The sequence below is a fragment of the Diceros bicornis genome, chromosome 33, assembly GCF_020826845.1.
Source record: "Diceros bicornis minor isolate mBicDic1 chromosome 33, mDicBic1.mat.cur, whole genome shotgun sequence".
Taxonomy (NCBI): domain Eukaryota; kingdom Metazoa; phylum Chordata; class Mammalia; order Perissodactyla; family Rhinocerotidae; genus Diceros; species Diceros bicornis.
In genome coordinates, this window is record NC_080772.1 from 23162648 (window position 1) to 23187108 (window position 24461).

At 39.7% G+C, this 24461-nt stretch overlaps 1 protein-coding gene across 5 annotated transcripts in view; it reads right to left on the reverse strand.

Annotated features, from left to right (window-relative positions):
- Window positions 1–24461, reverse strand: part of EYA1 (EYA transcriptional coactivator and phosphatase 1) — a 164410-nt gene that overhangs the window by 127232 nt on the left and 12717 nt on the right. For all 5 annotated transcript variants that reach the window (XM_058528875.1, XM_058528874.1, XM_058528873.1 and 2 more), the window contains one exon: window positions 8245–8322. In XM_058528875.1, the coding sequence (XP_058384858.1) occupies window positions 8245–8322 (78 nt within the window). The remainder of the gene's footprint in view (window positions 1–8244; window positions 8323–24461) is intronic.

Below are 24461 nucleotides of genomic sequence, written 5' to 3' on the forward strand. Positions count from 1 at the left end.
CATTTTCACGTCTGCCTCGGCTGTTCTTCATACCAGACTCTCTGCCTTATAATGCTCTTTTTTCCTCTGCCTGACAAACACTTACTCCTCCATTGGGACTAAAACATCATTTTCTCTTTAGCATAATGTCTCCTTTCTCTGTACTTTCTTGGAATGTTGTAAACACTGGCAATTACAGTCAGCATATGTAGCCTATAGATGCGAGTTTCCTCTGCTAACCATGGGCTGGGGACAAGGACCTCTTACTCTCCTTTATTTCCTTGGCACCTGATAGGCCCCGACATGTGGTAGGTAATCAATAAACGATATTTGTTCAATGGGAATGCAAGATTTAGGTCATAAGCAAAGTAGACTTTTTAAACCATAATGACTTGAAGGATGGTTTAATTATTTTAAGTTATTTATAAACATACATAATAAACCTGATTCAGCTCTTTGGCAGTGAGCCAAATAATAAATTGGAGTGAATACTATTCCCTATGAAACACACGCGAATAAGAACGCATGATGCCGCCCGAGTATCTTGCTGCTACTAACCTATGTGCACCTAAAATTATTGAATATTTAATGCCATATAAGAAGCCATATCTTTTGTGCTTTCTCTAAATTCAAATCCTTGCAATCTCTGTGTGGCCTAAAGTCAAAAAATCTTCCATCTTCTATTCAACTATTTTTTCTCTTAATTGCCTAAAACACTTTTAACTTTTTAAATAATAATCTAGGAATTCAGATTAATTTTAATTTCATGGGACCAAAATAACCTAAAGCAAAAAGAATGCTCCCAGATCATTTACCAAGGTAAATAAAATGGTTATCTTATCTTTAGTGAACTCCAAATTACACAGGCCAGAGCCTTGGGAACATACAGACAACGAATACCTCTCTGTCTGTTTTAACACGTTTGTTTCCTATTATTCCATCTTTCTCCTCCTTCTAACATATAAGTTAAAGAAGCTGCTCAAATCCTGTTGTAGAAAGGGAGAAGAGAACCCACGATAAATAACATCCACAAACTTGAGAATCCACTGGGAAGGGCAGTAGAAATCTCAGAATTATTAACTCCTCAGTTTACTGCCCTCCAGATGCCCCTCTCATAAACGTCAGCATCATTCTGCTGGAGAATCAGGAAAAAAGCCTGGAAGTAAGTTTCGATCCTTCTTTTTCCCTCATACCCTTTAATCATAAAGTCCAGTCAGCTCTCCCTTCACAGACCCCAAATCTGACAACTTCTCACTTCCTCTCATCTACCACTCTATTCCAATCACCCACACTGTGGCCACCAGAGAACGGCAGTCGTGCACACTTTCACCTCACCTCACCTCCCTCCCCTCTCTCCTCCACTCCCTTCCCTAATAAAATCCTGGCACATTTACCCCTGCCTCAGTGGCTCTTCCAAGAAGGACGTGGGCTAATACAGTCATCTTTCTTCTGAACCAGAGACACGCTGGTCTCCTTGCTTCTACTACCCTCTCCCCAGTCTCCTCCCATAGAGCATTTTCCACACGACAAATGGTGATCTCTTAAAAATATAAATTGGATCATGTCACAACCCCTCGTTGCCCTCAGCCTTAAGCTCTGTTATCCTACTGCATTTAGATTAACCCAAACTTATTCCCTCACTTCATTAAGATCTCTGTTCAGATGCTCTCTCCTCAGAGAGTCCTTCCCTCTAAAGGAGACCCCCATCCACTCTTTCACTATAGTCTCTGATCAGCTTTCTTTTTTTTTTTTTTTTTGTGAGGAAGACCAGCCCTGAGCTAACATCTGATGCCAATCCTCCTCTTTTTTGCTGAGGAAGACTGGCCCTGGGCTAACATCCGTGCCCATCTTCCTCTACTTTATATGGGATGCCGCCACAGTATGGCTTGACAAGCGGTGCATCGGTGCGCGCCCGGGGATCCGAACCGGCGAACCCCGGGCCGCTGCAGCAGAGCGCGTGCACTTAACCGCTTGCGCCACCGGGCCGGGCCCAGCTTTCGTTTTCTTCATAGCACACTACCGCTTACCACTTACCTACCTATTATCGCTCTCTCTCACAAGAATGAAAAGTCCACAAGGGCAGGGACCTTGTTTACTTTCACTGCTATGTTCCCACCGCCTAGAACATCGCCTGGCATATGGTAGGTGCTCAATACATAATTGCTGAATGAATGGATCCAACCCAAAAAGTTACGTCTTTTTGTGAACAATTAAAACAATAAAGAAACCACATTTTTCACACATATTTTTTTCTCCTCTAGAGGATTCCTGTTTCCAATTTTTAAATACCACCAGACATCAACTTTGTGTGATCAATATCATCAACTGCCTTTTATTTAACGAATTAACAACAAATTAGGCTTTGTGGAAACAGAAGCAGCAGCAGGCAAAGACATTTTGCAATCCCTTAAAAACACATTATTTTCGGCCCCAATTGTTCTTAACATTTAAATCATTAAAATAGTGCTTTTCATTGGCAAATAGTAAATGAGCAGAACATCTTTTAATAACTTAATAAACAACCTTCCAATTTTCAGTTCAGCCACATGCCTTGGAAACTCAATCCCTCTCCTCCAGTCTCCCCATACCAGGGTACCTGGGGCTTTCCCCGGAAAAGAGTAAGCCTCACTGCCTTCTTACTGCTTTAAGATGCTCGGATTCCTTGAAGGACAGAGGTGGAGGTAGCTATTACCAATGTCAGAACGGCGGCTCCATTTCTTCTTTGTCCCTGCTATTTCCTCAAGACACCCAGAATAGTCGGGATGTGAATTTTTAAGCCATCAGGGAGAAGGAAGCAGGAGTAGTGACCACAGAGGCAAAGACCACCTTGGAGTTAAATGCTTGGAGACTGCTTTCTCCAACCTCCTCTTTCTCTTATAAACCCCAGGTCCTGTTCATGGCCACTCAAGCATGCCATGGTTTTTGCATTGAAAGAAAGGGAAGGGAAGAGAAGGGAAGGGGAGGGGAGGAGGAAGGGAGGGAGGAAAGAAGGAAGGAAGGAAATGTAAGACAGTAAATGAATGCTCCGCCCCATGGTGCTCTGTGCTTCCTACTCCTTGACCCAATTCCCCAGCTCATCCAATCCCTTCCTCTGTGTCCAACACAGAGAATTGATCTATGGAAAACGAGATCCTCTCTAGCTTCCGTCTTTTCATCAAACCATCCCTCCAACTTCAGCTAAGCCCTTCCCGAAGGCCCTTGCTTCTCCTACATATCGCTTCCAAGTAGAGGCTGCTCATTGTCTCAGATTCCAAATATCATAAAGATCTGAAAACATATTCTCATTGCAGCTTCTTCTAGACCATTGTTCTTCTGCTCTCCCATAAAACCCTCTCTTTTCTGAGGTTCGTGACAACTCTTGAACACTTCCGGGAATGACCCACCTCCTAAATGCTGCCTTGCATTTGTCAACAACTTTAGTATATGACCGTGTTCCTGACAAGTCCCAACATTATCTTGGGTTCCATATCCAACACTTTTCTCATTCTGCCTAGGCCTCACCTCTGACCTTTGATGTCAACCATCAAGCTCAAGACCACATCTTGCATCTTTCTTCTTCCTTCCACAGTCTCACACCACAACAGCGTTAACTACTTCATGTGTTTACTTAAACATTTACTGACACCTCCACGTGCTCCATTCCATGACGGCCACTGGGACCGTAAGTGTGAACAAGACAAACAAAATCTCTGTTCTCATAGGGCTACGGGCGAGCAGGAGGAAAGACAATGAAAAATAATTTTACAGGTAGTGATGAAGGCTGAGGAAGGAAATACAGAGAACTAACTACAGAAGCACGTGGTAGAGGCCCCCCTGAGTTTTGAAATTAAGGAAAGAACATCTTTTCTTTCCAGAATTCTCATTCCTTTATTCCCATCTCACCTGTTCTCCAATCTCATCAAGAGATACAGGACTCCTGACACTCTTATCTTCTCTCAATTTATTATCTCTCCTTGACTTTCTTTCCATCCTGGATACGTGAATAATCACTTTAAACCATTCTTTTACTGACACCCTCAATTCTCTCCCCTCCATATTCTTCCATGCCCTACCTGGAAAATCCTCAACCCTGGATCAGGATAAAATGTCTTTTTACCTGCGCAGCTAAGCTCCTGTAGAGAAAAATCTCTCTACCGTAAAGGTTCCACGCTCATTAGTTCCACCTTTGTTTGGACCAGCGGGTCTCCTGTCAATCTTCTTTTATGTTTCGAAACAGCCTCCAACTTCCCAATTCCTTCGGGCATCTATTTCAATCTCCTCCCTCTCTTCAAGCTCATAAGCCTAGCACTACTCTCATTTTGAGTCACTTCAGAGGAAAAAGTAGAAGCCAACACTCATCCATTCATTTATCCATCCATCTAGCAAATATCTGAGTGCCTAATACATGCCAGGTACTTTTTCAGGTGTCGGGGATATGAATGAATAAAGCACAAGAAAATCCCTGCCATCACAAGCTTACATTTTGGTGGGGGTGAGAGACCAACAATAAACCTAGTACACAAGTAAATGATAGAGTTTGCAAAGGGTTCTAAGTGTTCCTGGGTAGGGGGCGTTTAGCATGTTAGAGAGACTGGAAATCTATATATAGTGAGTTCTGTGACACAGAGTAGGGTGGTCAGGGTGGGCCTCGCTGAGAAGGTGAGATCTGCGCGCAGACTGAAGGTGGTGAGGGAGTCAGGCAGGTGTATAGGGAAGTATTCCAGACAGAGGGAATGCCACCACCAAGGCCCTGATTGGAGGAATAGCGGGAAGCAAGGGACGCAGGCAATAAGGTCGGATGGGGCTCATAGGCTATGTAAGGACTCGGCTTTTACTCAGAGACAAATGGGAGCCCTGGGAGGGTTTGAACAGAAGAATCAGGCAGGAATTCCCTCAATGCATTGCCTCCTCCTCCACTTCAAACTCATTTGCATTACTTCCCATTCCATCTTCGCTGACCCTTCCATGTAAAAGTTATTCGTTTTCTAGGCTGACCCACTTTTGTTTTGGATTTAAGCCATCGCTGTCCCATCAGGGACCTCCCTCCATCAATTACCCCGGTTTTGCCTACACCTTTAACCTCCAGCTCTATAAAGTTTGTGTTGGCAGCCAAAACCACCCTGACCTTCTAAACGCCATCCTCAACCCTCTACCCCTCTTTCTAATGGACTACCCTCTCTTCTTCTCCTTTTACCACTTACGTACTTGAAAGACATTTTTCTCTTTCTTGTCTCCACTTCCTCATGTTACCCATTAAATCGTCCATCCATTCAGGAAACTTTATGAGCACATACTATCTGCTAGGAACTATGCTGGAGACACAGAACTGGGGCATGTGGGCCAGTGGGCAGCAAAGCCCACCCGTCCACTGAAACTGTTGTAGGCTGAACACACTGGTGCTGCTCATTTTTTTATTTTTTAATTTGACATAATTTGACACTAGTAGAAAAGTTGCAAGAATAGTAGAAAAACTTCATAGATATCCTTAACCCAAATTCCCCAAATGGTAACATCTTATGACATTAGCCTTATCCTCCATTCTTTCTTTCTACATATGTGTGTATGTATACACACGTATAGCTCACATTTTTTTGGAGTTGCAGATATGATGTCCCTTTACTCATAAATACTTCAGTGTATATTTCTTAAAAACAAAGAATTCCTTCACCACAGTACTGTTATCAAAATCAGGAAAAACAGTGATGAAATACAATACTATTATCTATAGGTACTTTCAAAAAACTTTACCTCTTTTTAGTATACGATTTTTAACTTGTACTTTAAAATTATTACTTTTTAAAAGTATGAATGTTATACATGTGCGTTGTAAAAAAATTTTGAGAAAAGCAGAAGGAATAAAATTCTAATTATATTCCACCACCCAGAGAGCCACCATTAATTTTTGTACACATACACACAGACATATATACATACACACAAACATCTTTTATTAAAAAAAAACTGTGATTATATTGAACATATTACTCTTTTGTAACCTGCTTTTCACTTAATATAGTTAACATCTTATGTAATTTCTTTTTCTTTTGGGAGAAAGATCGGCCCTGAGCTAACGTCTGCCAATCCTCCTCTTTTTGCTGAGGAAGACTGGCCCTGGGCTAACATCCGTGCCTATCTTCCTCCACTTTATATGGGACGCCGCCACAGCATGGCTTGCCAAGCCGTGCGTCGGTGCACGCCTGGGATCTGAACCTGTGAACCCCGGCCCACCGCAGCGGAGCGTGCACACTAAACCACTTGTGCCACCGGGCCGGCCCTCACGTGATTTTTTTAAAAAACTATTTTTAAAAGCTGAATACAGATCTATCATTTAGACAGCGCTTCCCTGAAATTCTTCTTGCCTTCTCTTCCAGTTCAAACTCTCCCTTCTTCCCCCAATCACCTGTGTTTTCATTTCATCCTCCGCCCATCTCCTATATACTGGTTTTCCCTGGGTTCTGTCTTCAGCCCTGTCATACGCCACTGGCTTTAACTCTCTGCACACTTTCAGAACTTCCATTCCAGATCTTTCCTGAGCTCCGACATCTTCAGGTGGATGTTACTTCACTGTCAACATGCCCAAACCCGAAGCCACCACCTTTCTGTCTCAATCATGCTCCTCTTGTATTCTCTTACTCTTAACTTCTCTCTGCCTCACTCATTCCCCATGCTCACTGGTCGTTATGACCATAAATTCTATTTCAATAAATACATCTTAATCCATCACCTTTCCACACCCATTGCCAGCACCTTATCTCAGGTCTTCAGAATTTCTTAATTAATGCAAAAAATCTCTAACTGGTCTTTCCACTTCAAGTCTCCAGCTTCCCCTCCATCCTGCCACAGTCATAATTCTGTATGTGACTATGACCATGCAACCCCCTTCCTCTGATGCCTCCCACTGCACTCAGGATAAAATATAAATGCTATGTGGAACACACATGCCTCTTTAGATTCCAGCCGCTGCCTCCCTCTCCAGCACGCCCCTCACTGCTCACACCGTACACACCAAGAATGCTGAACCATTAGCAGCTCCTCAAGTTCCAAGCCTCTTTGCCTTGGTCTCCTCCCATGGAATGCTTCATCCGTCCCACTCCCCCCACCCCGCCCCCAGTTCTACTTTATTCCTACTCATTATTTAGGGCTGAGTACAGGCATCTCCTCTGGGAAACCTTCCCTGACCATCCCACCCCAACTCCATCTCTCTTGAGTCTTTGCTGGGGGTTTTTGGGGATCCCTGGGCTTCCCTCTGGCATTATCAAGCTGTATAATGATGGTCCAGTCATTTTTCACCCCATTAAGCCCCAAACCAGGACCATTCTCATGTATCCTTGAATCCATAATAGCGCCAAACACATTGCCTGGCATAAGTCAAATTCTAGTAAATGTCTTATGAAAAAAGTGTAACACCTTTTGTTATTTCCTTATTGCTTCCATCTGGTATCATTAGTATAAAAGTTATGCATTTACATTTTATACCTATGTGTAATTCCTTTTAATTTTGGTATGTATTAAATGATCCTGAGAGCTAGATTAAATCAATCACAAATTTATGAAAGTATAGCATTTCTGATTGAGAGGTTTTTATAAGCACAGCAGACAATATGAAAAAGGTTAAAAACTTAAGAACTACTTCTGATAGAAATAATTTTTAACTGAAATAGTCCAAGCTGGGTGATTTGGCAAATATACAATCATATCCTCACAGTGACTTTATTATCAAAGTCACTTTCTCATCAGTAATTTCATTTTCACTTATGTGAAACTTGGATATTTTGTTTGTTAGAAGCAAATTTTATTAATGTGAAAGATATTAAAAACTAACTTAAGGATTCAAAGCTGCTTTATAAAGTCTATTTAATTTAGATCTCTAGTTGACATAACAGTTTCTTAGGAGGATGGCTCAGTAAGACTGCTTAGGGGGTATCAGAAGCCAAATTCTGCCTACCTAAAGCTGTGTGATTGGAAAAATCATACAAATGAGAGACAAAGGGAAGGAGTCATTAACATAATAAAGATAATTTAGTAGAAGAAAGGAGAATAAAACCCCTTTTGATTTTATCTCCTTTATAGGATACCATCATTTTCAGCAAACACTTCATCACACTAAGTAAAAACATCATAACTTCAAATATGTGACTCTGAGAAAAGCTATATTATATATAATATATACATACACATGCATATACATACATATATATACACCCACATATATATATTTGTATATAATAAGTAAACTAGGAAAAATAATGTTTTGTATTAACGTGAAAATCTAATTTTATTCCTTACCTGAACCTGAGAAATTGTCTAAAGACCCGTCTGCTGTTGTTGAAACTATTTCACTGCTGCTCATTGGCTCTGTTTTAACTACAAAAATAAACAACATATATCATACCCCAATTAATAGTTATTTGTAAAAGCATGGTAGGGAAGATATAACATTCAAATAGTTACAAGAAAATCATTTAAAAAATCAATCTTTTTGTATTTTAATATAAATCAGATTAATATTCCTAATAGAATCTTCTTAAAAAAACATTCACATGTTAAGTTGTTTCTCCCTAAGGAAACAATCTATTGTGACAAGTTACTCTTTAAAAGAAACAATTTAAACTAAAAGTAGTTAGATTCATTGTTATCTTACATATTTACTAAACTCTTTATTAATAAATAACTTATCTTTCAAAATTTACATAATGTGGATGTGAAATTATTTCCTTGGATTTGTAGCCATTTGACCAAACAGAGTCTAAAGGATAGAAGAGAAAGACATGAAGAAGTGGGAAATAACTCTAGCAGGTTTTCATGATGCTCAAGGACAGGTGCACATGTGTGTTGTGCACACCCACATGTACACACACACACACACACACACACTTTCTCGGTTATCCAGCATAACCGAAAAACAGAGTTCTCAATTGAATGGATTATTATTACCACTTTGCCGTATCTAGCTGCCAGTTCATCAATACCTGATGTATGCTTAGTACAAAAACCACACTAAATGTAAATGAAACAGAAACGAAATTTTCTAATTCAAAATAATACTGATAGCAAAGAGTTTGTGGAAAACATATATGATATTTGGTAAAATCCCTTGGGGTATAAAATAAAAACATTTAGATTTATGCTATAGGTTCTCCAAAGCAACCCACTCCACTGGTATAGTGATGGTATTATTATATCCCCACCAAACAGATAAGCCAGACCACCTCAGAATATTTGCTTTTTTTCCCTAGTTTTAGATTTTTTTTTTAATGAAGAGATAGCATTATTGTTTTCCCTAGAAACTACTGGTGAAGTGCTATCATCAGAATTTGCCTAGGATGGAAGTTATACATCCCTATTAACTGGTTTTCAGAAAGAGTACAATAATATTTTAGAGGTTACCTAAAAATCTATAACATGTTTTCCAAAATGAAGGCCCTAACAAGAGAATATTTGGGGAGGCTTCTCTCAGAAAATAAACACATTCTGAAACGAGAAAGAATGACGGAGAAAATGCAGCTTTTCCTTCTCGCAACATTGCCAATCTCTCATAAACATCAGGCCAAGGACAAATTCGCCCTCTTGGTCTTCAAATCTTTTACTAATGCATAATGAGTAGTTCTAAAATAGGCATTATAAATAGTTGCAGCAGATAGTCAGTTTCAAAAAAATTAATTATTCAGACTGTTTATAAACAAAGTTGGAAAATAAAACCAGTGAGTCTAAAGGGAATCACTCCAACTGATTGCTTTAATGTAGACCAAACAACAGCGTAACTGAAGTTTTCACTTTTCCATCAGTTGTTTTGGGTTAAAAGTCTTAGTCGATGCTAATAAATTCTGACCTAAGCCTCTATTTCCTTCTCGCTTCACGCCTCCAAGCAACCTAATGATCTTGCTCTTCATAACCATAATATTGCCACAGATTTACGAGAGCAGGTACACCACTGCTAGTGCACAGTTCCTAAGTTTCCTACTCAGCTGTCCACATCCTATCTTACCTTCCTTAAAAAGAACTTATATAATGCCCTGTACATATAAAGCAATAGCTCTATTTCTCTCTGTACCAGACAAATTACCACTGGGGTCTGAACTCATAATCAAATACCACATGCTGAGCAAAAGATTAGAATTAGGCCCAAGGGAAATAGGTAACAGAAAGTGCCTACTATGTGTCAGATTCTTTATAGACATTATGATTTGTCCTTTTATAAACAATTCTACAAGCAGGACTCAGAACATAACTCACAAACTCATTAAGTAGCTACTGTCTTCATGTTTCACATGCAAATATCGAAACCAGAGGGGTCAGGAAATTGCTCAAAGTCACACTGTCGGTGGCAGAAATGGGATTTAATTTTGGATATTTTTCATTTCAAGGCTTAAAGAAATGACAGTAAGTGGCACTTGCCAATAATTAGAGCTACTCTACAAGAGAGTAAGGCAACTGAGGTCCAGGGCCACCCACTGTGGATTTAGTGGGAGGGAAAACCCCCGCACACCTTGCCTTCCTAGAGTGTTAACGCTTCCAGGCTAGTGAACTCACTGGAAGATCTCAAGGGGAAGCCCCACACCACCTGGCTGGGAAACATGGTGAGAAAGAAATTTTTCCACAACATGAGATGTTAGCCCAGATTGCTTTCAAGTCTTTGCCAAATCTAAGGTCTATGATTCTGGACCTTGGATTATAAAATTACTTCAAAAGCTTGACTATACCAAACCTACTCCTACTCTTGTACCCCTAAAATCTGCCCCAGCTACTCTCCACATGATTAGCTTGATCCAATATAGCTTTCACTCCCAAGAGGCACACTCAATTATACTTGAAATTCCATTAAAAACACACAAAAAGAATAGGAAGGAAAAGAAGAGGATACTTTTTCTTTTAGGCCCCAAGCATTTTGCTTTTTGCCATTGTTCAAACATAGCCATCTGTACACTAAGGAATAAAGACTCCCTTTTCCTAATGAATCCAATTTTTTAAAAGGCTCACTGTTGAAGAGAAGAGGATGTACATAAAGTAACCACCAGGATATTCACAATTTTATCAGGTCCTGTAATTGAATACTTTGATCACCAAGGACCTGATGCTAAAGAGACTGGTGATTTATTGTGATGTAAAACAGTTTCTGAATGAGAGCCAAATGAACAGAGACCACTTCTGGCTTTGTTGTTGCCAAGAATACACCCACCAGAAAGTTAAAAAGACAAGAATAATCTCCAGCCACCAAAACTTTACCCATCCTCACTAGCGCAGTCACATTTATAAATACATGTAGGTGATAACAACAGAGCACCTCTCCAAAGCTGTGAATTTAAAAATACTACACACTGAATTTTTTTTTCAAGTCTTGGAGATTTAAGGTACTGTCATGTCTGAGAACAATTATCCCATCTAAGCTACCTAACCAAAAAGAAAAATCTATGAATGATCTGTTCTCCTCTAAATAACTGTACAACGCTTTTATCTCCACCATACTTATTCCTTCATTACATAACTTCAGTCTATCAGAGAACAGCAACTTTTATTCTCTTTTGCTCAAGAGTCAAAATTCACTCAAGAGTCCATCTTTTTCTAGCACTCCAAGTTTCCAATCTTCCGTCTGATACTTAAGGACATACTCATCCTTTAAAAATATTCAGAAATTCTCCTTTGACCCTTTAATTTTCCTGGTCCCCCCAACAGCTTCACTCAACCATGCACTGTAGCCCTGAGCTATGCTGGGCAACTTGCTCCTCTCCAGAGGTGCCACAAAATTCCATCTATCAACGCCCTTCTGCTTTGGTTTTGAAGTCAAAGTATCCAGTTAGACCTGCTATAAGACTTTATAAAAGTTATTTGCTCTTTTTAACCTTAATTATCTCACATACAAAATTTTTAAAATGATATCTACATTATAGGAATGCAATAAGGATTCATAAAAATTTATGTAAAATACCTAGTATAAAGCAGGAGCTGAAACCACATTTCTCATCATCATTAGTAGCAGCAGCATTCTAGTACTGCTACACTGAATGCCCTTCTCCTGGGGAGTAGCAGCAGGGAGTAGTACTGAATAAAGAGTTAAATGCATCAGCTTTGGAATTACCAGCTGAATTTCAATCTAGCTTTGCTATTAACGGTACGAACCAGGAAAAGTTACTCAACTTCTTTGTGCCTCAGGTTCCACACCTGTAAGTGGGGATAACAGACTCACGACAGGATTAAAAAAGTGAAATGCTGACCCAGCCCTGATGGCCTAGTGGTTCAAGTTCGGCGTGCTCTGCTTTGGCGGCCTGGGTTAGGTTCCCGGGGTGGAAACACACCACTCCTCTGTCAGTAGCCATGCTGTGGCAGTGCTCACATAGAAGAACTAGAAGGACTTACAACTAGGATATACAACTATGTACTGGGACTTTGGTGAGAAAGGAAAGAAAAAAAGAGAGGAAGATCGGCAATAGATGTTAGCTCAGACAGAATCTTTCCGAGAAAAAAAGAAATTGTGTAAGAAGGGAAAAAAAAGTTAAATATTTATAAATCACTTAGCACTGTGCTAGGTCCAGAGGCCATGCTTTTATAGTCACTCTATCATTACAGTGTCTTTATTAAAGTAATTATGAGAAATCAAAGGGTTTCTTATGGGACAAAAGGTACTATAAACTTCACATTGAAGTTAAGCTTACCCTTTGAAAAGCAAATTAGAAAAAATCTAAAGCTAAGTGACTTGTCTAGGATCAACCATGAGGCCACTGCCTCAGGAGAGTCACAATCAAATCAAGGTAACTTGGATGTAACTCAAGAACACAGGATCACATTGTGATTATATTAAGAAAATTTATACCTCAGTCATTACAATCAGTGTACACTCTTTCTGCAGAAATAGGCTAGCAGGAAGAGGATGGTGGACACGGCAATTGTGATAGAGGGTTCCAGGAGAAAATGTAGGCATCTCTCTCCAGCACTGTTTAGGGTGAGTATACTGTAACTGGCCCATAAAAAAGAAAAACCTGTCTTCCTTTACCATAAATTTAAGTGAAGACAATTCCCAGATCCCACTGGAGCAGGTGACATTAGCTGTCAAGATCACCCAACTAACCCATCACACCATGAGTCCGTGCTCATCAAGCAACTTCTTGTTATACTTTGAACATTACAGTCACATAAGTAATCTCCTGGAAGATGACAGGCTGATCAGAGGAGACAAGTACCCAGTCCATTTGGTTAGCTATATTTCTCACTATAAATTAAGATGGCAGTTAAAGCAAGTTCACCCCTAAAGGACAGCCCTGCCTGCTGGACTGGGAGCTAACCTCTGTGTTAGGAAGAATTCACCCCGGGGGGCTGGCCCCATGGCTTAGCGGTTAAGTGCGCGTGCTCTGCTTCTGGTGGCCCGGGTTCGGATCCCAGGCACGCACCGACGCACAGCTTGTCCGGCCATGCTGAGGCCGCGTCCCAATACAGCAACTAGAAGGATGTGCAGCTATGACATACAACTGTCTACTGGGGCTTTGGGGAAAAAAAAAAGGAGGAGGATTGGCAATAGATGTTAGCTCAGAGCTGGTCTGCCAAGCAAAAAGAGGAGGATTGGCATGGATGTTAGCTCAGGGCTGATCTTCCTCACAAAAAAAAAAAAAAAAAAGAATTCACCCAGGATTGCACAGTGAAGGCACCAGCCCGGGTGAGCAGTAGATCCTCCCCATGCAGTATCTAAGCTCATCTCATAACTTTCTTTAAATTTTAACAGCCCAGCTTCTCTTTCCTGGCACAGGCTTGGTCTTCCTTTCTATTTTGTTTCCTGCTAAACTGCTCAAGGACTTCAAAAACTCAGTTCACCATCCTCTACTGCTCTTTACGATTCCTTCACTCTTCTATCTCAATGAGATTTACTCTCATTCCACTCTGGTTATTAAACAATTCAGCTACACCACTTCCTACAACTGCATTACCTCTAAATAATGTCACCTTTTACCTTTTTCATTTGCTCACTCCTGCCAGACTTGCTCTTAATGTTCATCAGAATATCCTGACTTTCCAAACCGCTATCCACTCTCCCATTCCAGCTTCACTAGCCCAGTCTGGAACCCAGAGCTCCCACCATAGAATCCTGTGTCACTTCATTTTTCCAAGCATTTTTTTCTTTTTTTTTTTTGCCAAACTCTAACCCCAGGATTGGCAATCTCTTGCTGTTTACTCTTTGGCTGCCATTCTGGATGGTTAAGCAAGGGACAGGAGACCACAACTCACATGCTCATCAAGTCCACTAAAATTTATGCTTTCTATATTCTTTTGAGTCATCCTGTTGCTTGACAATCCCCCTTTTCCATTTCTTGTGCCTGAGTTTCCACTGAATCTTTTCCACTTTCCTCCAACCCCAGAACCACACCTCATTCCCCATCCTCTTTAGCAGATGCGCTAACTATTTTATAAAGAATGTAGAAGCTGCAGTAAACCTTTCCATTACCTTCCTGCCACATTTCCCAGTTTCCCACTGAGTAATCTCAATGGAGGTTTCCTTTCCTTTAGCAGGGTTTAACTTTTACATCTTTACTCTTAATGCCACTTCCACGCCTCCTTTGCAACAGCTCTCCATTATTTGTTATTTGGTCTCTCAACACCTTCAATCATTCCATCTCAAGAAGATACTTCCCTTCTACCTACAAACACAGACAGCTTTCCTATAATTTTTAAAAGTCTTCTCACAACCATGATGCTTCTTTCCCTTCTTTCATCACCAAGTCTCCTGAAAATTTGCCTTCAAATCCTTATCATCTATACTGTCTTTAATCCTTTGCATCATCCCTTTCTAGCTACTATTTTACTAAAAGGACTTTCCTAACTGCCTAATTCAAACTTTTCTTCGTTCTGCTTTTCCTCAATTCTTCTGTAGAATGGGCATTCTTCTGACACTTTTCTCATCATTGATCAATACAACACAGCAGTTTCCCTTTTTGCTCCTATATATGTCTTTTCTCTGGATTTTCTTCCTTTGCCTACTCTGTGGTTCTATAATTCCACCTCAGTCTTATCTGAATTTTCTCTCACAATTATTTCTTTCCTTGCCAGTTTAAAAAAATCACCTTCATGTAACCAACTCCCAAATCTCTCCCCACCCGCACATCTTTTTCGTGGGGACAAATCCCCACATCTCAATTATGCAACGCCTTTGCTTGGCTCAGGGTCAAATTCAACCTGCTGGAACATAAAAGCATCATCTTATCCCTCTGTAATGGTCATGTCACCTAGACTGAGAGTTTCCTTTTCACCCTGATTTCTCCCGGCTCCTTTTTCCTCACACCCTATTGCCAAGTCTGTAATTTCTACCACTCTAATCTTCCACAACCATCTTCTTTCTAATTTCATAGCCACTATCCTAATTATCTTATACCTCTTCTCTTGGCAAAGTTGGCAAATTGGCCTTTCAGCCTCTACTCTCTCTACTTTAAGCAGAGATATTTATCTTTCCATAGCCTACCTTTGTGCCAGTCACTCCTGGCTCTGAGGTCTTCAGCAGGCTCTCCATCTTCTCCTGAATTAAGTTACCATTCCACTCTTTAATCATGTCTTTAAGGACCTCTACACTCTAACACCAAGCGCTTCTTTCTTTTTTTTTTTTTTGCTTTACTTCCCATTTCTTCCATACGTACTTTATGCGTATTTGTAGTAACAACTAGTAACTTTCAAGAATTCAAGAGTATTACAAAATACACAGTCACATCTAATTGTCCTAACTTTCCTACATGACACTACTACCCCCATTTTACAGATATACATGTCCATATATAGAGTCAACATTTAAACTAAACTGGCCGACTGAGATGTAGCTTCCTCAAATCCACAGTATTGCCAGTGTTTTCCTTCTGATGTTAAATGTTCTACAAAATTTCCATCTGACTAAATCCCACAGTTCCTTCAAGGTTCAACAAAAGTCCCACCTGCTTTGTTAAGTCTTGCCTGATGATCTACTACTCAGGGGGGATTTTTCTTTTCCTTGAGCTACTAAATCTGAGTTTATACCTCCTTGAGAACATATATCCTATTCTACCTCATTTTACATTTCATAGTCATATCCATTTTAATTAATTATAAATTTTATCATGGTAGGAATGACATCTTTTTACATTATTATATCCCTACAGAACTTAGCACAGCACTTGACACATAGCTGGAACTCAATATTCATTGAGGGAATGGATAAAGGTAAAAATGTACAATTAACTTTAAAAACAGATTACAAGTGACTTCATATCACCAGGCACATTGCATAGGGCAATTAAACACACTGTATATGGGGACTGGCCCCATGGTGTAGTGGTTGAGTTCAGCGCACTCTGCTTTAGTGGCCCGGGCTCACAGGTTCGGATCCCGGGCACAGACCTATACCACTCGTTAGCCATGCTGTGGCAGTGACCCACATACAAAATGGAGGAAGACTGGCACAGGTGTTAGCTCAGGGCTAATCTTCCTCAAGCAAAAAAAGAGGAAGGTTGGCAGCAGATGTTCCCTTAGGGTGAGTCTTCCTCACAAAAACAAAACAAAAACCAAACAAAACAAAACACTGTATATGCTCAAACATAAGATTACATTTTATTCCTTCCAAATTATCACTCAGTCAATTTATGTGCAGGTTCTTATAAAGCCTCTCACTTACAGGATGCATGTCCATTATATTATTTTGAACAAGGTACTCTTTGGAGAAGATACATTAGCCTAAAGTAATATCAATCATCCAAATTTTTTTTTTTTTTTTTGGTGAGGAAGATTTGCCCTGAGCTAACATCTGTTGCCAATCTTCTTCTTTTTGGGCTTGAGGAAGATGAGCCCTGACCTAACATCTGTGCTGATCTTCCTCTATTTTGCATGTGGGTCACCGCCACAACATGGCTGACGAGTGGTGTAGGTTTGCACCCAGGATCTGAACCCGCGAACCTGGGCCGCCAAAGTGGAGCCCACTGAACTTAACCAATATGCCACAGGGCCAGCCCCAATCATTGGAATTTTTGTACATTTAGAGAGGACCCTGCCTGACTCAGTAAAAACAGAGGTAAGTTACATAGATTTAATAATAATTCATGGGCCATGACCACCCAAAGGCAAACACTAATACTACTGTAAATAAGCCTTAAAAAAGCCCTTTAAAAAGCTATGCTGCACATAATTATGCTGTACAGATAACAAATATCAACCTATAAGACAAGAGAAGAGTACAACCATCGTAATGTTATATTATAGTTTGGATTCAATGACAATATCACTCACAGATTTAATGAGTACTCTTTCTCAAATCATGAGGCAGAAGTGGAAATGTATGTGGTTTTTTTCCTCCTAAATGTATGTTTTTAAAAACTATGTCAAATGACTCAAAAAGTGGCAGCAAGGGATACCTAAAGGCATATGTGAAGAGAACGAATAAAATTATTACATGAAATATGAAGGTGGAAAACAGCAATATTTCCAAATTTATATATTTTAGATATTTTATTTTAAAGACATATAATTAAATTAATAAATTAAATATTATAAGCAGCCATTTAACTATTTCTTCTTTATCTTAAAGTGTATAGATCCATGAACTAAATGTTTTTTCTTTGGGTAATTCCCATTTGGAAAATGAGGTATCCGTTTAAGTTTGGATTGGCTCTACAGTACGGAATATGACTATTAACCCTCCAAAATTCCAAAATTAAAGTCATCCTCTTTTTCTTAAAAGAGGGTAGAAAAATATTAACTCTTCAAAATAGCACACCTTGTACAACATTATGAAAATCAAATCTACACATATAGACTAAACTTGAACTTACGGGTTTAGATGGCCAACAAGAAATGTTAGTCGATTTCAAAACTGGTTATTCACAGAAAGTACAGCATATTGCAGTAGCATTGTGCAGTGACTTATGTAGAGGTCTAGAACTAGCTGACTTTTTTTGTAACAAAAATGATATATGGTAAATGATGACTGCTCCCTTAAAATGTCTCTTGCAACTCCACTTTTTTTTTTTTTTTTTTTTTGGGCAACTCTCATTCTTGCCACACTAGCCCAGATTCCTAACACACAAAATCTGGGTAGTCTCTGTACCGCTGCTCATCTCTCCCCCAATCCATCCTTGAAATTGCTGCCAGACTGACACCTAAATCACTTTCACCATATCAATCCCTTGCTCAAAATATTCAGTGGCTTCTCTACTGGTTCCAGGATGAAGTCCAAATTCCTTAGCCTAGTATTCAGGGTCCTCCACAGGTTGGCTCCAGCTGATCCTTCCAACCCTATCTACTATCAGTTCCTTCTTCAGTTAAACTGGTCTCCTCACAGTCTCTACACTATCCTACCTTTGTTCACGTTGGTCCCTCATTTAGAATGCATTCCATCTCTTCTCGATCTATTCAAATTCTACCCATTTGCCAACACTCAGCTCAGATGCCATCTCCTTCTTGAAGCCTGGCCAGACCTCAGCAAGCTGAAGAGCTCCTTTCTCTGAACGCTGAGAGCACTTTTGTTTGGACCAGTGGCTTCTAACCTTCTTGAGAACGAAGTCCTCTTTCTAACACCAAAATATTTCAGAACTCCGATGCTAGCCTATTTTTAATCCGTTGCTTGAGAAAGTGCATAATGACAGAAACCTACTGTGAATTTTCAGACAAGAAAGTTTATATTTTAATATACAACAGAATATCCATATGTGAAAAAGAGTTAAATATATATGTGGTCTGTCAACTTCCTCAACCTTCAGACAAAACCTTCTTGTACAGAAGAATTTGTCGACCTTTGGTACTAGCTCTATAACTCCTGGGGATCTCTCAGTCACAGATTGAAAATCTCCGGCTTCATAATTTAATTGACATATTATAACCTTTTAGTTTTTGTCAAATTTTTTTAAAAGTCTTCTCTCCCCCAAGCAGACTGTGAGCTCCTTATGGCAGGGGTAGGGTCACACACTTCTTTGCATATCTGCGCAAATCTGGCAGAGTTCTTTGTATACAGTAAAAACTAAACAAATGTTTCCTTCCTAGGACACTTTAAGTATTTGAGGTTCACTTTTTTGGCCAGTACTTTGTTACAAAATTTTTCACATTTACAGAAAAGTTGAAAGAATTATATAGTGAACAGCCATAAACTTACCACCTGGGTTTCACAACTAACATTTTACTATATTTACTTTTCCATATCTAATCCTCATAAAACCATCTTATTTTTCCTGCATTTCAAAATAAGTTGCAGACATAATACACTTCCGCTAAACACTTCAGCACCCCTATCATGAACTAGAGTTCCTATTTGTTCATGGTTCTTTTTTCTTTAAGTAAAATTCATATATAACGAAAAGCACAAATCTGAAATGTGCCATTTGATGACTTTTAACAGATACCTACATTGAGATTCCAAAGTGGTATCTAAATATTTTTAGCTTGTTATAATAAGGGAAGCATGGCACAACAGTACGAGAAGATCGCTTCAATCTTAACAATTAAGGTGGCAATGTAATATTCTCAATTTATGGCACAGGCCATACTTAAGTAGAATTTTAGCATGGCAGAGTAATAATTTTAAAAATAGTTTATGTTTATCGAGTACCTACTACATACCAGGCATTGTGCTAAGCACTTTACAAGCAATAGCTCATTTGCTCCTCCTGGTAACTTTATGAGATATTTACTATAATTGTCACATTTCAGAGATGAGAAAACTCCAGCTTAAAGATGTCTAAAAACTAGCCTAAGGTCACACAGCTAGTTTCAAATTTCTTGTATCATCATACCTTTTATGAAACCACTAAGAAGTCAAACATTTTCCAATTAGGGTTTTACCATTCTTAATGATTACTCTGATGGAGACCCGAACAATCAGTGAAAGGCACAGCAACAGGAAAGTTCCAGAACACCAGGGCATTGAATAAAATTGTATCAGTGTATGTTGCAAATTATCGGATGGTAAAATAAACTAGTGTATGAAGATTGGAAGCAGATGAGCTGGCTCTGACTCAGAGCCTCCATCATATCAATCTGGAAAAATGGTTTACTTGCCTAAAACGTAATCAACCTACCAAATTTATGTCAGATCATACCTCTTTCCCTTCTTTTTCCCATTCTTCACCAACTCACAGGAGCACCCAGACATAAACACTACCCACCCTGAGTATTAATTGAGCAAGTACTTATTGAGTACCCCAGGTACTCAGAGTACCTGCAAAGGCCATTACGCAACGTGAGGGATCTCAAAGGCGGAGGAAATATCCTCTCCTCCCATGGAGACACTACAGTAGCCAGTCCCAGGGGATGTGTTTTTCTAAATATAACATTATTATATAATAATAGCTGCTATTTTTTGAGCATGTAGTAGATGATAGTGACTGTGCTTAGTATTTTAGATAGACTAACTGTCATAACACCCTGTGACAAAGGTGCAATCTCCATTGTGAAGAGGAGCAGAAGCTCAGAGACCATAGATGATGATGATGATGATAATGACAATAACAACAGCCAGTGGATATTAAGCACTTCCTAGGAGTCAGACCGTTCTAAGTGCTTGACCGACCCCTGTGACCATCCTCACAACCCTACAAGTAGGTACCATTGCTCTCTTCATTTTATAGACCAGGAAGCAGAGAGACAGAGCAGCTCAGCGATTATTCAGCATCACACCAGCTAACTGGTAAGAGGCAGAGCTGGCAGCCTGGCTTCAGAGCCCTCTCCCAAACCCCTTGCTCTGCTGCCTCTCAAAATCCACATGTTAGTTACATGGTTAGTAAACAGCCGAATTGCAATTTTTTAAGCCCAGGTTAGTCTGATTGCAAAATCCATGCTTTCCCCATCGTGCAATACTGCTTTCCTATATTTTAAATATTATTTATTCTCCACTTTCCTAAGGCAAGTATCAGATATCAATTTGTGCTGAAAGAAATAATATAAATAAGTACATGATTTCAGATAAAAATGCCCTCATAACTTCTTACCTGGAGTCTTCTCACCACTTACCACCCCTTGAATACAGTTTCAAAATACTACCTGAGTGTATTTCTAAAACACTACGGACTCAATCACATCACTCTCCTGTTGACAAGCCTTCAGGTCGCCCAGCTCCTGCAGGATTGAATCCAAACTCCTGAACCTTGTACCTAAGGTCCTTCATCATCTGCTCTAAGCAACTGTCTTCACCCCACCTCTATGCACCCTGTGCATGTCCCTACACACACACACACACACACACACACACACACACACACACACACACAGCGCCCCCAGGATCAGGATCAGGGATGTCTTTGCTACAGCTAAAGAATCCTTTCTCTTTCTTTCTTCCTGGCTTGGCACCCAGTGTTTTTCTACCTCTCCTTCAGGACTCAGTTTAAGCGTTACCAGCATGCAAAAACCATCCCCCATCCTCAGTCACCTCAGTCATGATTAGGCACCCCTCCTTCTCTGCAGAATACAGCCCTTATCATCAAGTATGGTAGTCATCTGATTATAGGCCTGCAACTCACAGCAGACTATGAACTCCTCCTTGGCAAGAATGGTATTTGGTAAATTTCTAGACACAATCACTTAATAAATATTACTTGAATTAATTAACAATGCAATGGTTGATAAACAGTGTGATATATACTCATATATCATATATATATATATTTTCTTCTATATTATACATTTTTTTTTTCACTGCAGTGTGTAAATATCCTTGCTCCTGCATTTTTTCCCACCTTAAAAGTGTTTACCTCAAGGCCGGCCCAGTGACGTTAGTGGTTAAGTTTGCACGCTTTGTTTCAGCGGCCCTTGGTTACCGAGTTTAGATCCTGGGCGTGGACCTACACAACGCTCATCAAGCCATGCTGTGGCAGCCTCCCATATACGAAAAAATAGGAGGATTGGCACAGATGTTAGCTCAGGGACAATGTTCCTCAAGCAAAAAGAGGAAGACTGGCAACAGATGTTAGCTCAAGGCCAATCCTCCTCACCAAAAAAAAAAAAAAAGTGTTTACCTCCAATCATGACTCCTTACCACCTTATAAAAGAGACTAACCTAAGTGTACTAACTGCCTGATCTTCGTATCATTCAGTTGTTTCTCGGACTATACGGAAATTGAGTCATCATTGCTAAATACTATTAAGTCCAAGTTGAAATTTCCATTTACGAAATAGTTAATGAGTAAAGGTCAAATACAAGTTGGTTACTATAGATCAAATTCAAACTCAGCAACAATGTTGACTGTGGATGTTCTCTGGACGGATAGCCTATGGCTACCATATGAATTGGTCTGTGAAGTAATCATTTTCAAAAATTTGAAAAATGGGCTTTAGATACTTACTGAATCTGTTAATGATTTGTAAATAAAATTAATGAGTCTCTTCTCTTGCAATCATTTACCTACATTATTTGCTTAGTAACATGAGGCATTCATTCAACAAATATTTGTTGACTGCTTAATCACTGCCAAGCCTTCTGCTAGATCCTGAGGACACAGAAGTGAACAGGTCTGTCCCTGCCTCTAAGGAACTCTGAGCCTCAATTAGGTGAAATACACATATAAATGGATGTTGCAGTTCCTTCACTGGGTCATAATCTTAGATAAGGTAACATAAAAATTTCTTATGGTAATAAAATATTCTGGTAAGAACCAAGCTTTTTGGCTATTGGGGAGGCCATGTTTTAGAGTGTAAAGAATATGGGCTATGTGGGGCCGGCCTGGTGGCATAGCGGTTAAGATCGCGCGCTCCGTTTCTGGCGGCCCAGGGTTTGCAGGTTCGGATCCCAGGCGCACACCGACGCACTGCTTTTCAAGCCATGCTGTGGCGGCATCCCATATAAAGTAGAGGAAGATGTGCACGGATGTTAGCCCAGGGCCAATCTTCCTCAGCAAAAAAGAAGAGGATTGGCAACAGATGTTAGCCCAGGGCTAATCCTCTTCACACACACACAAAAAAGAATATGAGCTTTCAATCTCTCCTCCAACGCAGATAATATGCTGTGTAAACAGAGACTTAAACTCTTTAAAATGAGGTGTATAAAAGTTACCTTAACTTTTTTTGAGGATAAAATAAAGTAAGGTATGCAGAGGGCATAAATGATGTGCTCAATAAATAGTAAGAACTCCGTCAATTCAGTTCATATTCCTTATTTCGCTAAAAAGTATTCTCTCCACACAAAATTCCCCTTATCGGTAATAGATACAATGATAAAATAGGTAAGCATTTTAGATTTTGATTCATTTACACAAGAAAAAATGTTTCCAATTTGTGTTATAGGCAGTAAATAAACAGACCTCCTTGGAATGTATTTGGTAGAGTTCTCTACCTTTTTTGGTGTAATGGGATATTGGAAGCATAGAATAAAACTGAAAAATCTGCAAAACCAGAAAATTGTCTTGTACATACTCATAATAAGCTTTTACTTGTAAACATTTAGGGTTCTAAAACTTAGCGTAAATCCTTGATTAGCTTCTCAAAACTTACATTCTTTTAGTAAAGGCAATATTCAGAGGTCATTGAGGACAGCTACATGACAGATACCTTTTTTCCTACCCAAAGTAAAAATGGAAAATCTGTAATTATATATATATATTTTTTTCTATTATATTGTATGTTTGGAGCCAAAGAAAGGAGAATGAACTACTCTTGGACCTTACTCCAAGTGAGCAAGGTGAGAACGAACAAACGAACACACACACACACCACTTTATCTATATACTGCTCACCCGAAAACATCCTTGGCCATCATAAGAAATTGGGAATTACTTAAAGCAGGGAATCCATGACCAAAGGGATAAGGATTAGCCTAAATACTAGCACTTACTAAAGGTTCGCACATCTCCCTGGAGGGAACCAGAAGTTTCTCCCAGAAGATAGGATGTTCTTAGGAACATACATATTTCTTCTCGTACCAAGGTTTTCGCCCAGCTAGGGGAGAGATGCCACAGAACTGTCATTCTCCGAACTATTAGGTCTGGGGAGTAGGCGAAAACCATCTACATCAGGTTTATCAAGAAGCCTGGCTCTCTAGAAACTCTGAGCCTTGTTTCAGGCAATAAGTATTGAAGTTCCTATCCTTACTATGCAAGATACAGTTAGTGGTATTTAACTGGCCAGATTATATTTGCCAACCTTCAAGGCCCTGTATACACCACCCCATTATTCCTCCCACTTTGTCTCTTACACCCCTTGTCATTCTTTCTCCTCCAGCCACATGGAGCTCCTTGCTGTTCCCAGAACACAGCACGTATGTTCCCAACTCCCGGCTTTGATAACTGCTGTTCCTTTGGAGCCGCCAACAAATGCCACAGAAACTTCTTCTTGGAGTTTTGCTTGGTTAATATCATCTGGTTCTCCAAGTCAAGAGAAATGTGATCAAATTTATCACCCACTTAAAAATATTTTCTGAAGTAGAAAAGAGTTATTCTGAGCAGTAGCAAAACTGCAACTGCTTTTGAAATTTCACAGTAATAGTGCTCCAATCCAAATGTGCATACAATAATGACCATTATAATGAAAAGCAGAGATGACTTCCCTTCTCCGTTTGATCCCAGAGAGGCTTAACATAGACAGACGGCTGAGAG